General features: G+C 55.5%; 1 protein-coding gene across 2 annotated transcripts in view; it reads left to right on the top strand.

The window, feature by feature from the left end:
- Positions 1-18,283, top strand: part of CACNA1S (calcium voltage-gated channel subunit alpha1 S) — a 42,724-nt gene that overhangs the window by 3,994 nt on the left and 20,447 nt on the right. For both annotated transcript variants that reach the window (XM_086765926.1, XM_086765925.1), the window contains exons 2-19: positions 772-877; positions 6,591-6,730; positions 7,276-7,409; positions 8,000-8,152; positions 8,438-8,643; positions 9,233-9,336; positions 11,238-11,386; positions 12,045-12,126; positions 12,659-12,819; positions 13,336-13,561; positions 14,058-14,265; positions 14,582-14,702; positions 15,181-15,295; positions 15,421-15,514; positions 16,253-16,322; positions 16,561-16,693; positions 16,980-17,109; positions 17,831-17,890. In XM_086765926.1, the coding sequence (XP_086622052.1) occupies positions 772-877; positions 6,591-6,730; positions 7,276-7,409; positions 8,000-8,152; positions 8,438-8,643; positions 9,233-9,336; positions 11,238-11,386; positions 12,045-12,126; positions 12,659-12,819; positions 13,336-13,561; positions 14,058-14,265; positions 14,582-14,702; positions 15,181-15,295; positions 15,421-15,514; positions 16,253-16,322; positions 16,561-16,693; positions 16,980-17,109; positions 17,831-17,890 (2,392 nt within the window). The remainder of the gene's footprint in view (positions 1-771; positions 878-6,590; positions 6,731-7,275; positions 7,410-7,999; positions 8,153-8,437; positions 8,644-9,232; positions 9,337-11,237; positions 11,387-12,044; positions 12,127-12,658; positions 12,820-13,335; positions 13,562-14,057; positions 14,266-14,581; positions 14,703-15,180; positions 15,296-15,420; positions 15,515-16,252; positions 16,323-16,560; positions 16,694-16,979; positions 17,110-17,830; positions 17,891-18,283) is intronic.

Below are 18,283 nucleotides of genomic sequence, written 5' to 3'. Positions count from 1 at the left end.
GCTGCAGGAACGTGATAGCCAAAGCTTGACCATGAGATTTCAGTGGCCCAGCAGAGCAGTCACAGCCGCAGGAGCCTGGGAGTGACCAAATGCGTGTCTGGTTACTCCCACTCCTGGGGACAGTCACAGGAGCACTGCCTGCGCTGGGGCACTGAGGCTGTGGGATACCTGGGGATGTTAGCAGCTGGATGTTCTGCTAGAGGAGACCCTAGCTGAGCTGTCTTGCCCCTAGATACCTTCTAGTCAGGGAAACACGGCCCACCCAGGAGCTGCTGCTCCGCAGCATCTCCCTTCTGGACACAGAGTGCGGAGGAGGCCAGGGCCAGCACTCTCTGAAGGGTGATGCTTTGGTCAAGTGCCTACATTATGCAAGAGGGACCTGACCCTTCAGGATGCTTCAGTGAAGGATGAGGAGGGGGAAGCTACCAGCTCTCCCATCCCCTCGTTGTTCCTTCACTGCAGCCTTTTAATTTGTGCCCCGTTACCATATGTCCTGTACCAGAGCTGCCCCTCTCCAGCAGCCGTGTCCTGAGTATCCAGGCCCTGCATCTCATCCTGGCCCGTTCCCTCCTTCCCCAGGGACCCAAGAAGACGGCAGCGACTGAGGATGCGCGGAGGGTGAAGTCTAACTGCTCCCTCTGGTTCTCTGACCCAGTGGGAGGTTGTTTCCCCATAGCCGGTGGGATTGCCCCACATACACCCAGGCAGGGCAGGGGCAGGACTGTACCTGCTTTTTCTTTCCCGTGTCCACTCCTTAACTCTTCCTGTCAGACCCTTCGAGATCATCATCCTCCTGACCATCTTTGCCAACTGTGTTGCACTGGCCATCTACCTGCCGATGCCTGAGGATGACACCAACGTGGCCAACTCCAGCCTGGTAAGGTGCAACCCTTCCCGCTGTCCCGCGGGACGGCCGGCTGCTCGGCTTCGAGGGCTCCCGAGATGGTCCCTCAGCATGGCGTAGGTGCAAGATGGTAATACCTGTAATGGGGGCACCCCGTCGGGTGCAGTCGGGCGTCGTCGGTCCAGCAAGAGATGCCGCAAAGTCAGGGAGGCAGAGGGGTGGAGAAACCGCTGCGAAATGGGCTTTCAGAGGGGTTGAGATCAAAGGCAGCAGACTGGTGTGTGAAGTTCACAGGAAGGAAGGATTGATGCCAAAAAAAGAACAAATTCCCGCAATTTTTTATGATGACACTTCCAAAAGGAAACATCCTGCTCCAGAAAGGCTGAAATGTTTTGTTTCAGCATTTTTGGAATAAAATTTTCTGACCTTTCATTTCAAAACTGTGTTTTAGTTTTGATACTTTTTATTTAAGAGAGGAAAAAAAACCCCATCTGTATTAAGCAGAGAGATTACTCCTTTCCAATCAATTATTCCATTTTTCCCCTCACTCCGTTTTGCCTGGAATAAGATGCTTTGATGTGATCCAAATCAATAGCTTGCGCTATTTTTAGTTTGCCACCCTTTTACCCTCTTCAGATCCCCGTTGTGGTTCAATTCACATTGATTTCCACGGAGAGTCTGAGTTTGGTGACTGCATCAAAACATCGAAATATGCCCTTTTAAATTAAATGTTCTCTTCTGCTAATTGCAGGATTCCTCACTGTTAGTGTTGGGGTGTGTAGGTATTGCTGGCAACTTCTGAATTAAATGAAGCACCTCTGTGTTTTTGACCTGTTCCTTAGAGACTCTGCAGGGAAAAATATTAAAACAGTCAAAGAATATGAGGTACAAAATACAAAGTAAGGTTTTTCTTGTGCAATTTTTTGGTTCCCTGAACTGCTTTGTCTCTTTCCCTCTGAACAGGCTTTCAGGGGTCACTCTTGGCAATGTGTTATTAAGTCTTTTAAAAATTAAATCCAAGAGAGATCCACAGAGGAGGGGAATTAAAAATACCCACAGCAAGTTAATTCTCAGGGCATTAATTCAGCCTCCCGGTGCTCTGTCTGCCCAGCTTCTCTAAAACCTGCGAGCTCAGGGCAGAGTGAAGCTCAAGACGCTGGTTTTGGTTTCTTCCCTGGTCGGGGAGCAGAACAGGATTTGAAGGGTGCGGTTATCTCCGCCGAGAGATTATTGAGGCAGAGCGAAACAGGGGCAGGTCGAGCATGGAAAGCAGGAGGTGGGGACGGCGAGGACAGGGGCTTCCAGCTTGGAGGGAGTTTGGGATTTGGCTGAGACCAGGACGCCTGGGAGGGCAGAGCTGGAGAAAGCCCAGCAGCGTGATGGGGGGATCGGCAACCCCCCTGGAGTGCCGCTGGGCAGGGACTGGTGCTGCCCGAGAAGGACCAGCAGCCTTTCCGCTGATGGGAGGCAGGCAGGCGTGTACTGAGTAGTGTCATCTATAAGTGAAATCTCATCTATTTATCGTGTATTAGATTGCTTACGCTGTATCCTATTGGGGGATTTTTCAGCCCGTTGCCATGCCAACAGCCCTCTGTGCCAGGAGCCTGGCAGCCCCAGGCCTCTGTTCTTTCATCCCTGCTCTGCTTTCCCTTTGTCATCATCTTCTGGTGGCTTCGTAAGAGCGATCCCAGCTACGAGCTGGGCCAGACCCCCGTCACCTCAGGTGTCAGTCAGGCTGTGCTCCGCACAGGGCTCGCCGGCAGCGCAGCAAAGCCTTGTTGGAGTCGCCTCTTCCTGCAGCAGAGATGCTGCAATGCACTTGATTTCTCCCCGTCACGTTTTAAATTCCCTCTCTTCACTGCCCAGTCCTCCCCGGAGAAGACTGAGTTTATCTGAAGGCCTTGCAGTTGTTGAGGAGGCAAAACGTGTGAGGGGAAACTGAGTCAGAGCGGTGAGGACATTGCCCCGCGTTATTTGTGGAGGCAGGATCCGAGGCTCCCGCTCATCAGAGCTCACGGCTAACGGCTGTGCGGGAGCCTGCCCAGCCCGGGCTTCCTTCAGAGAAGCCTCTTGCATCCCAAACACTCAATGCAGTGAAAGTCGCTCTGTCCTGAAGCTGGGGGTCTCCAGCAAGGAAAGTTTCGGGAAGGGAGGATCTCCTGGGAGACCTTTGCTGCCACTTTCTTCCCGTGAGGCTGGAAAACCTGGAGAGCAGCCACGCTTGTGACTCTGTCTTTCCAGGACCAGCCAGGGAAGATTTGCACACAGAGTTTAAACTAGGTTTAGACTTAGTCTCATGAAAGCTTTGTTAACTAGAACTCGCTTCGGGGGATGAAAAAGGTATGTTTCATAACCTGGAAATCTTCTGTGAATCCATTTTGCTTTATCCTGGAAGAAATACAGTGATTTAATTTTAATATATTTTATTATTATTCTTTTTGTTTAGATTTTTTTCTAATCCATAAGATGTTTTTGTAATGCTGTTTTTGTCTAATTTTATCTAATTCTAATGAAATCAAAATATTTTTTATAGTTGACTTCTCAACTCGACCAACAATTCACAGCGGTGGAGGATAGATGGGGCCCAGGGGTGACTGCTCAGAGGCAGGCCAGCCTTTCAGAGCGTCCCAAAGCAGCTGGGCTGAGTCCGGTGTGCTTCGTAAGCGTTACGGGGTAGAGCAGGACCATCTCTCCCCCACTTTGGCTTTATCCAAGCCCTGCTCCCCCTGTTCCCTAGGAGGAGACACCGGGGACAAGGAGCCGGGGCGCGTTCTGGAGAGCCCCGCGTGGCCGCGGGGGCTGGGAGCTGACGTTGCCGAGCAGGCTGGGGCTGTGCCGTGTCGCATTGCATTGGCGTGCTGCGCTCCGTTATTCCTGCTGCTCCGCGGCTCGTTCAGCAGCCGTGGGTCAGGTTTCTCTGTGTCCCCTAACATGGTTGAAGCATGTGTGTGTGTGCGTGTAGCTGCCTGCATCTTTTTATAGCGGCTTATTTGAAGGCTGGGCTCTTCGTACACCCAATCCCAGCTCTGCCAGGCGGCCCTGCCGCCCTTCCCTAAGCAGCCTCCCGCCATCGGTAGCCAGCTCTGAGTTCTGGGGGTGGTGAGGGAACGGTGGGCGGCGGTGGCACAGCTGCTAGAAACCGGCCAGGGCTTCTGTGAAGTCAGCGGAGCTGTGCCCGCACGCGGCGTGCGCCTGGCTCGCGGGGTCCGCCGTGTCTCGCTCGTGGCACAAGCACAGGGTGACCGCTTGGGTTGTGAGTGCACGGTCTCCGAGCTGATCTGCAGCACGGGCGGCGCCTGAGCTGGGAAAGGCGCAGGGCCGATTTTTTCTCAAATCAGCCCCAGCACATGAGACAGGGTCTGCAGCAGGTACGGGACATGCACTGCTTGACCAGTCTGCCGGGACAAAATATCCCTGAGCTTCTTTCTGCTGGTTTCTGAAGGCAGCAGTAAGTTTGCCCCAGCTCAGGGCATTGCTTTGTGGCCACATGAATGTCGTTGCCAGTATGTGTCCTGCAGCTACACCTGCCAGGTGGAGTTTGGAGAGTCCAGGTAGAGTTTGCCATGAGCTGTACCTCACTGAAAGGCTCCCCCCGCTCAGCCCGCTGACAGAGATGCTTGTGAGATGTCTTCCTAGCCAGGGGCCTGGGCTTTTGCTCTAACGTCAGCACTTGCCCACAGTTTACAGCCAGATAAGCTGGGAGAACTGGAGCCGCAGCTGTAGGCCAGGCGGTGGGGGATTGCTCCAGCCAGCGCTGATGGATCACTGCACAGAACCTTTGTACGCGCGGTGCCAAGCCTTTTCCTTCTACTAAAGGGGTTACGCCAGCAGGACAGGTCGGGGCGATCCAGCTCCATGTGTGTGGCTGGGTCTGCGCAGCGGAGCGGTACTGTAAGGGAATTTGCAGTTGGTGTCTCTCCCGGGATGCAGGGGGGTACGCAGGTCGCAGGGGGCTGTCTGCTGGCTCTCCTTGGCCCGGCTTTGAAACTGGCTGCTCGCTGGCAGTGTGTGGTGGGCAAATACTGTTGCAGCTGGCCAAAGCACCGTTCGTCTGGTTTGGGCTTCTCCAAAGGACTCCAAGTCACCTTTTGATTCTGGGCAGGGGGTTTTTAGAGGGAAATCCCTGCTCGTTGAACACCCTGGAGCCTGTTTCTGTTCTGCTGGATGAATCAGGGCGAGGAATTAGCTTTTGCAATGCTGGGGCTGCGGGCTGGATCCTGACACTCACCAGCCTGGGCCTTGGCGGCCGCAGGGCTGTGGTAGCTTGCAGTGGGCTTCCCCGTTTCTCCTCCATTTGCAGCAGGGGAGATACCCCCCCACCCCCCCACGGCTGCTGGTGCGGCTCTGCAGCCCCTCCGTGCCTGAAATGATCCTCACGATAGTTGTGTTTACATGTCTGGGATTGCAAGGACAAGCTTTTGGGGACAGACTAGGGGCACCTGTCACTGATAAGGGAGGGAGGCGAGCGGTGTTGAGTTGTCTTAGTGGAAATCTTGAGGACGGAGCCCTGATAACACCAAAAATCGCTGCTCTTACTATTGCTGCCCTCAGATCCAACAAGGAACTGACACTTGTGTAGGTGACAGTCGTACAGGGACACGTGGCATGCTTTCAGACATGATAATTGAGCGAGCAAAGCTTCTGCCTGAGCCCTGGCTCTGGTTTTTCAGATGGACAACATTTTCCATTTGGCAGGCCAGAGGGACCGTGGGAGGAGGGGTGCTCACAGCACTGCAGCCTTCCCCAGTGGAGACCGGCTCCCAGTTTGGTCTGAGAGAGCCGTTTCTTTCTTTCTGGGTGCAATTCCCTGCAGAGCCCAAGCAGGGATGCTCCTTGCCCTTCATGAGGTGCAGATGGAGGAGAGGGGCCATGAAAAACCAGAAATATAAATACCCCCATCCATCTGGCTGCTTCGCAGGGATTTTAATCCCAGTCTGGAAAGGGCTGTCGGCAGCAAGGGCAGTGATGGCAGTGACAGGCAGAACCAGGTGGTTCTGCAAGCAGCTCTTGGCCACGCTCCGGAGAAAGATGAGCTGTTCCGGGCCCCGCGGCTGCAGGGCTGTGCCGAGCCCCTGCAGAGGGGTGCCGGGTCCTGCCTGGGAATGGGCGCAATGCCTCTGCCCAGCACAGCCCCCAGGCCAGTTTCTAGCAGCTCAGCACTGCCAGGCAAGTGTCTGGCATTAGGCAAGAGGTCTCGAGCCCAGAGCCTCGCTGCCCTGGGAGCCCAGGGCACAAGGGAAGCTGTAATGCAGCTGGCTTGTCCCGTGGTGCCTGCGTGGTGTCTCCAGGACAGACCCAGCAAGCCCTCAGCTGGAGAGGATGAGGAGGCATCAGTGCTGCCTGCGGGAGGAAGGCTACAGCAGAATGAGAGGGTGAGGGAGGAGAACCAGAGATGTGCGCTGCCCTGGGCCAGGCACCTCTGGGTGCTGGGTTGGGGAATGGTGGCTTTGCTGGCACGGTTTGTAAGAACAGGTACCAGGGAGGTGGTCCTGGCAGCGTGCCGCTGAAGGGACGCAGGGGATCGTGCTGCAGGCCAGAGAGTGGCATGCAGTGGCTCAGCGTGCCAACCCCTCCTGCCCTGGGTAGCGACAATGCTGCCTGGTGTGCGTGGGAGATGGCAGACGGGTTGGCAGCAGGGGCTGATCCAGAGACACGCAGGGGGCAGCCGTCTGTGGTGGTGATTCCAAGGGAGGTGACAGCCTGCTCTGACAGAGCGTCCTCTCCTGCTTGCCTTTCCAATCCCCAGGAGAAGATTGAATACGCCTTCCTGATCTTCTTTGCCATTGAGGCGATGCTCAAGATAATTGCCTATGGGTTTCTTTTCCATACGGATGCCTATCTGCGAAACGGCTGGAACGTGCTCGACTTCTCCATCGTGTCCCTCGGGTAATGCAGGGAGGGGAAGCTGCTGGTGCTCAGTTTGTGCCAGGCCTGATCCGTAGCCCACCAGCTACATCGATTTTTCTAGTGACTGCAGTGGGTTTGGGGGCAACTTGTAGACTCAGTTCATGGCCTTCTCCCATGGGCCCCTTTTTCATGCCCTGACATCCCCTGGGATCCTCTCTAACTCCTGTTTCTTCCTGTCTGACTCCTTAACACCTCTCAGGTCTCCTTGCCCTGGAGATCGGGAGTGGCATGGGGTCCTCCAGGGTTCGGCACACAGGGAGAGGGTCCACGGGGCCCCAGGGGGGTGGGAGGTGGCACCCAGCGGAGGGGTGCCCGGCCGTGAGCGCGCGCAGGGGTTGGACTTAGCCAAGAGCTGTTCCCCACGTCAGGCTGAGTGTGGCTGGTAGAGTCCTGTCCCTTGCTTTCCTGCTTCTGAATCCTGAACACAGATTTCTTAGTCTCCATCCTCATGCCCTTCTCTTTCTTCCTGTCCTTCCGTCTGCTTCTTCCCCTTTCTTCCCTGCTCTGTGCCCCGGCTCTTTCAGGCTTATCACCATGACCCTGGAGCAGGTCAATGCGAAGCAAGGAGGGACTTCAGGGGGGAAAGGTGGCTTCGACGTGAAGGCTCTGCGAGCGTTTCGTGTGCTGAGACCCCTGCGCCTAGTGTCTGGAGTGCCAAGTGGGTGCTGGGTGCCCTGCCAGCGTGAAGGGCTGGCGGGTCGATTGAACCCCTGTGCCTGGCCGGGGTGGGGGGCCATGGGGTGGGTTTCTTGTTGCTGCTGGGTCATGGCCAGTCACAAGGTGGGTACGGAGGGGCCGCAGATTCTTGCTCATCCCTACAGCTTGCAGTTGTCAATGGGGGGATCAGCAGGTTGGCACACATATAGCTCCCTCTGTAGCTCAGTGTCAGCACCTTTAGGTGGCCAGTGTGAAAGGAGCCAGGACCTCACCCGAATTTCTCAGGGCAGGGATCTCCTTCTCCCATAACTTGTGTGAATACAGCCAGGATGAGAGCAACAGTGGAGGGGCATGAAGCAGCCTCTGGTTCTGCCTGGTGCTTGGCTCTGCTGGGGTCTTCCGCATGCGTGTGTGGCGGGTAGAGAAAGGATTTCTTGCTTCAGAGATTTTCAATCCCAACCCATCTGTGCTCCACTTCCCTTGGCATGGAGCATTTCAGAGGCTGCTTGTCAGAGGGGCTGGCAGGAAAGCAAGTAGCACCCAAAGCTGCTTAGGAAGTGGTTGACATCCTCTCCCTTCTCCTTGGTGCAGGCCTTCAGGTCGTCCTGAACTCCATCATCAAGGCCATGGTGCCCTTGCTCCACATCGCCCTGCTGGTCCTCTTCATGATCATCATCTATGCCATTGTTGGGCAAGAGCTCTTCAAGGGGAAGATGCACAAGACCTGCTACTATCTCGGGACAGGTGGGGCTGTGGCATAGGGGCCATATGGCAGAGATCTTTGGGTGGCTGCTGTGGAGACCACAGAGGTTCTGTGGGTAGCAGAAAGTCTGGTCTTACCAGCATCAGGCCTGGGTCTGTGGCAGGACCAAAGGATGGTTGGTACAGCACACAGTTTGCTGGTGGTATGTGGTGTGAGGAGGTGGTGAAAGGGGCCCCTTTTGGAAAGCTTGTGCAGGAGGCTGGGAGGTGCTGGGACCTGCTCTACGTGGCCTGACCTGCTGCTCACACCACGACTTTCTCCCTCAGATGTGATTGCCACGGTGGCGCCAGAGAAGCCAGCCCCATGCACCAGCTCTGGCCACGGGCGACACTGCACCATCAACGGCACCGAGTGCCGAAGCGGCTGGCCGGGGCCCAACAACGGCATCACTCACTTCGATAACTTCGGGTTCGCCATGCTGACTGTCTATCAGTGCATCACCATGGAGGGCTGGACCGAAGTCCTCTACTGGGTAGGCTTCAGAAGCTTGGGCTTGGTGCCCAGCTCAGCAGAGGTCACTGCTGGTCCTGCCTCGGAGCGGGGAATTCCCTCCAGGACACAGGGCCCCAGAGCAGGGCTAGGTCTCTCTGCCAGTGAAAGCCATCCTGCCCCCACCAAGCTTCATAGAGTGATGCAGGTCCCGTAGTGCAACCAGGCATGTCCTCTGCGTCTCTGCAGGCACCGCCCAAGCTGTCCTTGCTCTCCAGATAAGACAGGAGGGTGCTCCAGCTCCTGCCTTTGTGAAGTGGCACAATGGCTGGCTGGTGGATGCTTCAGCAGAACCCCGTGGTTTGCTGTCCTTAGCAGACTGTCTTGCTGAGGCTTAGGCGTGGGGCTGATGTTTATGTCTGCTCCCAAAATGCTTGGGTCTGGCTTTACCTCCACTAAAACCAGACGCAGAGTCATAAGGAGGCAGGGCTCAGAGTCAGGTTTGTTTGCTGCCATCCCAAGCACTCCCTTTAGAGGGGACAGAGCTCCCAGAGGCTGTTGAGGGGGCTCTAAGGGGAGACAGACAGCGGGCAGCATGCTCAGGGTGCTTCATCTGCCTCTCTCCTTGCCAGGTGAATGATGCCATTGGGAATGAATGGCCCTGGATCTACTTTGTCAGCCTCATCTTGCTTGGTTCTTTCTTCGTTCTCAACCTGGTGCTGGGGGTGCTCAGCGGGTAAGTGCCGCCCTGATCTTTCTCTTTGCCAGCAAATCAGCGAGCGTGATCAGAGCGTGGGCATTGGCTGGTTTTAACAGTACAAGAGGAAAGCCTGGAAGTTTCTGTTCCTTTTCCTCTCCTATTCCTCTTCCCTTTTTTGCATGCTTAGAAACCCTAAGCCTGGAGTTACTTCTTGTGTTAGTGTCCAGGTGTCTGAGGTTTTAGCTCAACACCTGACACAGAAATCTTTGCCCTGTAGCACAAGCAGCTGTCAGCAAACACAGCCATGGTGCACGCTGTTAAGTGTCTGTAGCGTGGTCTGCCAGCACTCACAGCAAAAGCAGCTGAGCAGGGAGCTCAAACAGCAGTCCTCACCCCACGGCTCTGGGTCGAGACACTCATCCTCGCTGGTACCCGCAGCGCAGCCCTCCTGTTGTGAGCACACACCAGTTCCTTACGGCCAAGCTAAGGAAAACGCCTTTGATATGAATGCGAAGGATCCAAGAGAATTATTGTCAGTCTGATCTCATCCAAACACAACAAGGAGCTGTCATCAGTCTGGTTACAATGATCATAACGCTTCCATGCCAAACGACTCAATTAGTGCTAATTCCCATAGTAGTACAGTTAAAGCTGCCGTTCATGAATTATCTCTGGTGCAACGCTCAACCTACCTTGCATTGCTCTGGTGAGCTGCCAGCATCCAGATTTTGTTGCTGGGAAGTATGTGTTGTCCTGAGGAGTTAGGGGAGCTTTTCTCCTCAGTTCTGTGTAGGCTCAGGGGCTTTTTTATATGTTTCAGTCCTGTGCGCGCAAGTGGATCGCAGTCATCGCCTCTATAGTTCACAGGGTTAGTTACACCCTAATTACTTGGATTTGTTAGTCTCCTTCCGTGGCAAGAACCATACAGCTGCACAAGGTTCAAACCAGCTGGGTATTATTATAACTGAAACAGGCTCAAAACCACAAGACAGACCAGAGGCACCTGGCTGTTGCAGCAGGACGAGCTGGACAATAGTTATCTGATCCTAGAGGAAGTTGCAGGCACAGCGAAAGTTTCTAAAATATTTTTGCAAATACAGCTCAAATATGCTCGAGATCAGGAAAATCCAGACACAGTCTGACAAGTTCTGAGGCTTAGTATTTGTAGTGGTTGTTATAATCATAGAATCACAGAGTGGTTTGGGTGGGAAGGGACCTTCAAAGCCCACCCAGTCCAACCCCCCTGCCAGGAGCAGGGACATCTCCAACCAGATCAGGTTGCTCAGAGCCCCGGCCAACCTGGGCTGGAATGTTTCCAGGGATGGGGCATCCACCACCTCTAATGTCTGAGACCTGTTACTAACACATGGCAACACCAGATTGGCTGGGCAGCAGATCTGCTGTCCTGCCAGATACCAGGAGAGAAAGTAAATGAATTAAAAAAGAATGAGAAGAGTGGTATCCCCTGCATTGGCAGACTTGTCTTTTCCATGTTACCATGTGTCCTGTTTACTTGCCACGTGATGAGCTCACCTTCTCCATGTGGAGAGCTTGGGGCTTTCTGCCTCTGAGATCGGCAAGACCCCACTTGCTCTAATCCTTAGCAGGGCTGGTGAAGTCCCACAGCCTCCAACTTCCAGTGTTAGTTGGCCTGTCCAACCACAGCATCCTGTAGCAAGGAGCTCCCAAGGAGCAGCCAGTGGAGGGGAGGAAACCCTGCGTGCCATCAGGCATCAGGTGCTGATCCCCCGTGATCTTGCACTGTGGTACAGGGCCAAGAGAGAGGAAAGTCACAAGAGCAATCTAGTGGTAGCACAAGGTGGTAGGGTATTTCAGACCTTTTCTTTCTGCCAGGACTGGCCTGGCACAGGGCTGTGGTACCTGACCTCCACGCCGTCCCCCTCCTGAGTCTCACTCTGCTGCTTGCCTTGTCCCAGTGAGTTCACCAAAGAGCGTGAGAAGGCCAAGTCGCGGGGCACGTTTCAGAAGCTGCGGGAGAAGCAGCAGCTGGAGGAGGATCTGAAGGGCTACATGGACTGGATCACCCACGCAGAGGTCATGGACAGTGACCGGGCCAGGGGAGAAGGTACCAGCTGTGCTTGGTCAAAGACTCTTAGCATGAGGGTTGGGTTCCTAACACTGAGCATCCTAGGGAGGGAGGGTGATCTTTGGAGAAGTCACAAAGACTCATTTTGCTTGAAAACCTATAAAATGAAATGCTTTGACTTCTACAGAACAGGTTCCTTTTTTTTTTTTTCCCTTTCCTCAATAATTTTACTGAATCTGACCCAAATTAGCAATAACTTAGCTAAATCTCCACCTTAACCACTGTCTTTAGGATTTGCAGACTACTAGCAAGGCCTGGGTCTCCTTTGGCAGAATGCACTTGAAATGGCCGTGAGAAGCCATGAGGAGCATGTACACTTCTGCGTGCAGGGGCAGAGCGCGGGGTTACTAGCTCGCACGCTAACAGATGCATGAATTCCCTGCCATTGCTTGACAATTCTGAGGGACTAGAAGTGGGTTGCTGCTGCTCTTGCTGCAGGGCAGTTGTTCCTGCTGCCTCCTACTTGGTTTGCACTTGACCTTCTGTCCAAACTCTCGCTGCTGTCTCCCTGAGATGACATTTCTTGATTTCACTTCTGATGGGGAAGCTCTTCCTGGTGTGCTCCTAGGAGAGGTCCCCACCCATATGTTCTTCCCAAGGGCTCCAAGGAAAGCCTGGGATGTCGTTCCCTCCGTAGGTATGATGCCATCAGATGAAGGAGGGTCAGAGACAGAGAGCTTGTATGAAATTGAGGGCATGAACAAGTGGATTCTCTACTTGTAAGTATGCAGTCGTTGAACCATCTGCTGCTCTGCGTGTGGGCTTGCACAGTCTCTCACCTGCTGTCCTGCCTGGGCCAGGCCTTCTTGTCAGCCACCGGTTTCTGGGGAGAGCCAAGGGCTGTGTGTTCAGGAAGAACATGCAAACATTGCGAACAGCAGACAGGGAATTATGCTCTGGTACTGGCAAAAAGCCACTTCAGGGTGGACAGCCTCTTCACTTTGGGACCAGACTCTGAGCATCCTCTCACGGCCCAGGCAGCGTGTCTGGTGATTTCGGAGCTGGGCCTGTAGCAGCCAACCAGAAGTGACTGTAGGCCAAAAAGGAGCCAGAAGGTGTTTGTGTGAATGAGCTGCGATGCCTGAGTGAATACACCAAGTGTCAGGCGCGGGGTTTTGTTCTTCAGCCCTTTTCAGGGAAGGCCCCTGGAGCAGGGAGCAGGGGTGGCTTTGCTCTGCAGTCTGCAGGCACAGCCCTGGGCAGGGCAGGACCCGCTGGCCTGCCCTGCTGACCCTCTGGCTGTCTCTCCAGCCGTCAGTGGAGGCGTTGGAACCGAATGTTTCGTAGGAAGTGCAGGGATGTGGTGAAGTCCAAGTTCTTCTACTGGCTTGTCATCCTGCTGGTGGCACTGAACACCCTCTCCATCGCCTCTGAGCACCACTTCCAGCCAGAATGGCTGACACGAGTGCAAGGTGAGCAGAGACCTGAGGGGAGGGAGGGCCTGGGACACCCTGCAGACATCCATGTGCAGGGTTTGCGCACACATAGAGTGTGTACGTTTACACCTGTACATACACAGTACATGCAAACACACGTTGCATGCACTCATGCGGTACAGCCCCGCACATTTATGGGGGCTGTACCCCAGACATGTGCAAACACAGACAGACACATGGAGTACAGCTGTGCACACGTGTACATAGCTCAGTTGCACGTGCATGCGCACACGTGTAGCCCAGTACACGTGCACACGCTGCAGGGATCACATGCACCGTGCAGCCGCACTCTCACACGTACAAGCACACAGTTGCACATCGCCCTTCTCATCTTCCTCTCCTGCGTGCTCCCTGAAGAGCAGCATTTGCTGCAGCTCAGGACTTAGTGGGGGCAGAGAAGGGAGGTGAGCAGCTCTGCTCTCCTTCCCTTCCTGCTGTGCCGTGCTGGGATGAAGAGGTTCACGCTCTGATGGGCTGGATCTCCCACCCCAGACAATGCCAACCGGGTGCTGCTAGCACTCTTCGTGGCTGAGATGCTGCTGAAGATGTACGCGCTGGGCCTGCGCCAGTACTTCATGTCGCTCTTCAACCGCTTCGACTGCTTCGTGGTGTGTGCGGGGATCTTGGAGACCATCCTGGTGGAGCTCGGCAGCTTGTCACCCCTGGGCATCTCTGTGCTGCGTTGCATCCGGCTCCTCCGCATCTTCAAGATCACCAGGTTGGGGAGGGAGCTCTGGGGGTGATGAGGGCTCGCGGTCCACAGGCATCACTGGCCTTGTCCCTGGGGAGGACTGTAGCATGAGCAGAGCTGGTAGCTCCTGGATGGAGGAACAAAGTCAAGCTGGGGATTTCTGTCTGCAGGAGGCAAGGAGGACAGATCAGGGCTTGCTGGAAGTCTCTTGGGGCACCTCTTGCTCTGGGTTCTGGGGTGCTGTGTGTTCATCCCCCTTCCCCATCCTGCCTGCTGGTGCCCTGTGCAGGCAGCAGGGTGTCCTATCTGTCACACCACGCCTGGACCTTCATTTCCACCTCCTGGGGCCTGGCTGGAGCAGTCCCAGTGCCCAGCCTGTGAGCGGTGCTGGTCCAGACCCCCCCTTGCTGGGTTGCCAGCACATCCACCTGGGCCAGGCGGTCTGTTCCCTGCACCTGCCTGGTCGTCCCCACAGCCTTCCTCATTCCTTCCTCTCACACACTCCTGTCTCTCCTCTCCCCAGGTACTGGACATCCTTGAGCAACCTGGTGGCCTCCCTGCTCAACTCGGTCCGCTCCATTGCCTCCCTGCTCCTCCTCCTCTTCCTCTTCATCATCGTCTTTGCACTGCTGGGCATGCAGCTCTTTGGGGGCAAGTTTGACTTTGAGGACATGGAAGTACGGCGCAGCACATTCGACAACTTCCCCCAGGCCCTCATCAGCGTCTTCCAGGTGTGGGGCTGTGGGAAGGGCAGCAGGGAGCTGGAGAACAGGGTGGTGGGTGTCTCGCCTGGGCCGTGGGTCTCTGGGCAGGAGCTGGGGCTCAGAGAGGTGTGGGTTTGTGGGTGGTGATGTAGCTTTGAGACGGGAGCAGGGAAGTGTGGTTAGGGTCATGAACTGTAGGACAGGTTCAAGGCTGGAGCAGGGAGGTGGGGGTCTGTCTGGGTGAGGGTTTGGGGCTGGAGCCGGGAGGGCACGATCAAGCTGTGGGGGTCTGCCATGCTCTGCTGTGGGGGCTCTTGAGCCCCTGTTTCTGCTCCGCTCCCAGATCCTGACTGGAGAGGACTGGAATTCAATCATGTATGACGGGATCATGGCCTACGGGGGCCCATCCTTTCCCGGCATGCTGGTCTGCATCTACTTCATCATCCTCTTCGTCTGTGGAAACTGTATCTTCTGCCTGTGAAGCCAGGCCAAGGTTCCTTACGCAGTCTCACAGCATCAGCTACCCAGGAGCGTGAAGCGGGGGGAGAGGGAGGGCTTCCTTAAGCTTTTCGGTGCTTGCCTTAAGGTTTTCAATTCTGAAGAGCAGGGAAACAAACCACAGGCTTCAGGGCTTGCATTGGTGGTGGCTGGTGGATGGAGTGTGGAGAAAAACACCCCGCGGAGCAGGTTTGGATAACCAACAGGCATAGATTCAGCCATCAGTCAATGCAGTAACAAGACTGAGCTGGGCAAACTGAGCTGGGCAGCCAGCCCAGAGCTCAGGACTCAACAAGGATAGGTGCAGGGTTAGGGACCACCAGCCAGGGTTTTCTCAAGGGTTCAATTCCAGGAAGGTTTCTCAGGGCACCCTGCACCATGGGCAGCTCTGGCCACAACCTCCAAACGGGAACCAAGTTCATGGCCTTAGCACTGTCCCTCCAGATATCCTCCTCAACGTCTTCCTGGCCATTGCAGTTGATAACCTGGCCGAGGCTGAGAGCCTGACCTTAGCCCAGAAGGCCAAAGCAGAAGAACGCAAGCGGCGGAAGATGTCCAGGTGAGTGCTGCAGTCCCTGGCAGTGGGAGCTCCCAAATCGACTGCTTTGGTGTGAGGGGACGGAGCAGCACTGTGCATGCCCCTGCCCAGAGTTCAGTTCCTGCTCTCCTCTCCTCTCCGCTCAGAGCTTACCCAGAGAAGTCTGAAGATGAGAAGCAGATGCTGGCAAAGAAACTTGAGCAGAAAGCGAAGGGAGAAGGAATTCCCACAACAGCCAAGGTCAGTGCTGATGGGGCTGGACCTTGGGGAGCTCCTGGTGAGGGACCAGGCTCCTCCTCCCACTGTCCAGGACTGGCAAAGGCTTGGAGCCAGCCTGGGTCTGGACTCTTCTGGCCCAGAATCGCTCCTCACCTTAGGATCCTCTGGTGATGAGGGCTGTCTGGGCCCAGGCAGGACACGTTGCCTGGTGAAACTGGTCCATTGCTGGCTCCGATTGATTTCCTGGGCCACAGCTGTCAGTGGCTGAGATGGGCTGGTGCACACCAGTGTGGAGGGGAGCAGAGCAGGTCAGCAGCTTTCCAGACACGTCCACCCCCTGTATGCAAACCCCTCTATTCAGCTGCCTGACTGCGTGCTGAGCTGCCTCTTGTAAGCGTCTGGCCAGCAGCTACTTCCCTGTCCACTTTCCAGACATGCCCCATGGGAACTCACCCAGGAGTCACCCCATCTCTTTTTCCACCCATGATAGAAGTGCATGGCCCCAGGCTCTTGCCCAGCACACGTTCCCCTGTCCCATTTGATATTGCTTTTTGCTCACATTGCAGCATCCCCGAGGTGTTTCCCCTCACCCTGCTCCATCCTGGGCCAGGACTCCGTGTGCTTGGTGCTGTACGGGCCAAATGCAGGGACACTGCTTGTCCCACGTGGCTTCAAAGAGCCTGGCCAACGTGCAACATTTGGCAGCAATACTGGCACATGCAGCTGTATGTCCTTCTCTCTGTCTCTCCCTTGTTTCAGTTAAAAGTGGACGAGTTTGAATCCAGTGTCAATGAGATCAAAGACCCCTACCCTTCTGCAGACTTCCCAGGTAAGACTTGTCCCTAGCTGGGCAGCAGGAGAGCTGGGGAGGCACTGCAGAGAGACGGTGCCAGAACCCTGGCTGTGTGAGGAGCGAAGGATGTGGTGACCCTCCACCAGCCTTGGGGTACTGAGGTCCTTCTGGCACAGATGCCAAATCCAAATCACAGGATCAGAGGATTGTCCATAAGGTCACGTTCCCTCTCTGGGTGATTCTTTGCATTTCTCTCCTCGTGGCCACCCTGCAGGTGACGATGAGGAAGATGAGCCTGAAATCCCTCTGAGTCCTCGGCCGCGTCCCCTCGCAGAGCTACAGCTGAAAGAGAAGGCTGTGCCCATGCCTGAAGCCAGCTCCTTCTTCATCTTCAGCCCAACCAACAAGTAGGCACTGACCCTTCTCCCTGCCTTGTGGAGCCAGGCCTGGCTCGAGTACCTCTGGCACTGACCCTTCCCAGTGGGGTCCTACTTGTGCAGAACAGCCAGTTCTGAAGGGAGCCATCTCACTGGGAAAAGTCTTCTCTGTGGAAGGGCTGGCACAGACATTCCTTTATGCCTAGGACCTTCCTGTCTTCAAGGTTTAGCCATAACCCTGTTCCAAGCTACCGTGGCCCTATCTGATGTCCCTCTGGCCCCTCGCAGCGTCTCATGCCGTTTGTGTCCCTGACAGGTTTCGAATGCTGTGCCACAGAATTGTCAACGCCACCTGGTTCACCAACTTCATCCTGCTCTTCATTCTGCTGAGCAGCATCTCGCTGGCAGCTGAGGATCCCATCCGGGCCGAGTCTTTCCGCAATCAGGTGCCCGTGTAGCTGTGGAGGGTTGGGGTGGGTGGAGGAGACCTCGTGAAGACCCCCAGCTCCCCAGTAAGCAGAGACCTGTTTGCCAGATGTCATCCCTGGCTCTGGGAGGGCAACACGCTCTGGGAGGAGAGGCTGATTGAGCTTTCCATTCAGGGCACAGCTGAGGCAAGTTTTTACTGCTCCATATCTCATTTTACTCCTGGGTGAAGAGATCCACCTGGTCGGTTGTGCGGGATTACCTTGGTCCAAGGCTGTGGTGGCTTACTGGGATAGGGACGTCCCATGAGGTGGCACACTGGAAATGTTGCCGGCATGGAGCAGTAGCAGCCAAAGTTCTAGCCACACAGGAGGCACAAATGGGTCTGCACCCATGCAGTGTCTGGCAGGGACTGGGAGATCTCGCATGAGACAGCTTCCCAGGGCACTCGGTGCTTTTGGGGATCAGATGCTTTCAGGGGAATCTGGTCGAGCCTCACTCACTTGGGGACTGAGAGCTTGGTCCCAGGCTGCAGGCTGGATGACGCACTGGGGAAAAATCAGCAAAGCTGAGGGAAATTCAGGAGCTGTCTTGGCATTGCGTTTAGAAGCTCTGTTGAGCTAGGTGGGTTCCCTAGTCCACAGAGTGGAGGGCAAAACCTCAATGCCAGGATGTTTGAACACATTGGAGCGTTTCCCATGTCACCCAAATCTCATCCAGTTATGGTGTTTCTGTTTCCAGATCCTTGGATACTTTGACATTGGTTTCACCTCTGTCTTCACAGTTGAAATTGTCCTGAAGGTGAGTCCCTTGTGCCCCATGATCCTGGCCATGCGCGTGACCCAGCGCACGGGTCTGGACTGTTCTGGCCATGGACACTTGCGCTCTTTGGGCACAAGGTTGAGGTCACAGCAAGGAGAAGCTGCCGGCTGATCCTCGCATTCCCAGAGATCATGCAGTGTAGGTGGTGTGTGACCTGCCCCGGAGGCTATGTGTCCCCTCCAGTGAGGTCAGGCAGCTGAGTCAGCTGCGCAGTGACGCAGGGACAGGTGGGCCATGGCAGAGGTAGAAGTCCGAGCAGGATAGAGTCCCCGGGCCATGGAGCTGTGAGAAGCCCCTCATGCCTTGTGTGCCCCAGGGCTGTGGAGGGACCGTGCCCCCAAGCCTTGTCTGGCCTCTCTCCTAACTCCTTCT

The sequence above is a fragment of the Chlamydotis macqueenii genome, chromosome 23 (genome assembly GCF_036417535.1).
Source record: "Chlamydotis macqueenii isolate bChlMac1 chromosome 23, bChlMac1.mat, whole genome shotgun sequence".
In the NCBI taxonomy this organism is placed as follows: Eukaryota; Metazoa; Chordata; class Aves; order Otidiformes; family Otididae; genus Chlamydotis; species Chlamydotis macqueenii.
The sequence above is the reverse complement of the archived record's forward strand: the minus strand, read 5'-3'. Positions and strand labels throughout refer to the sequence as shown.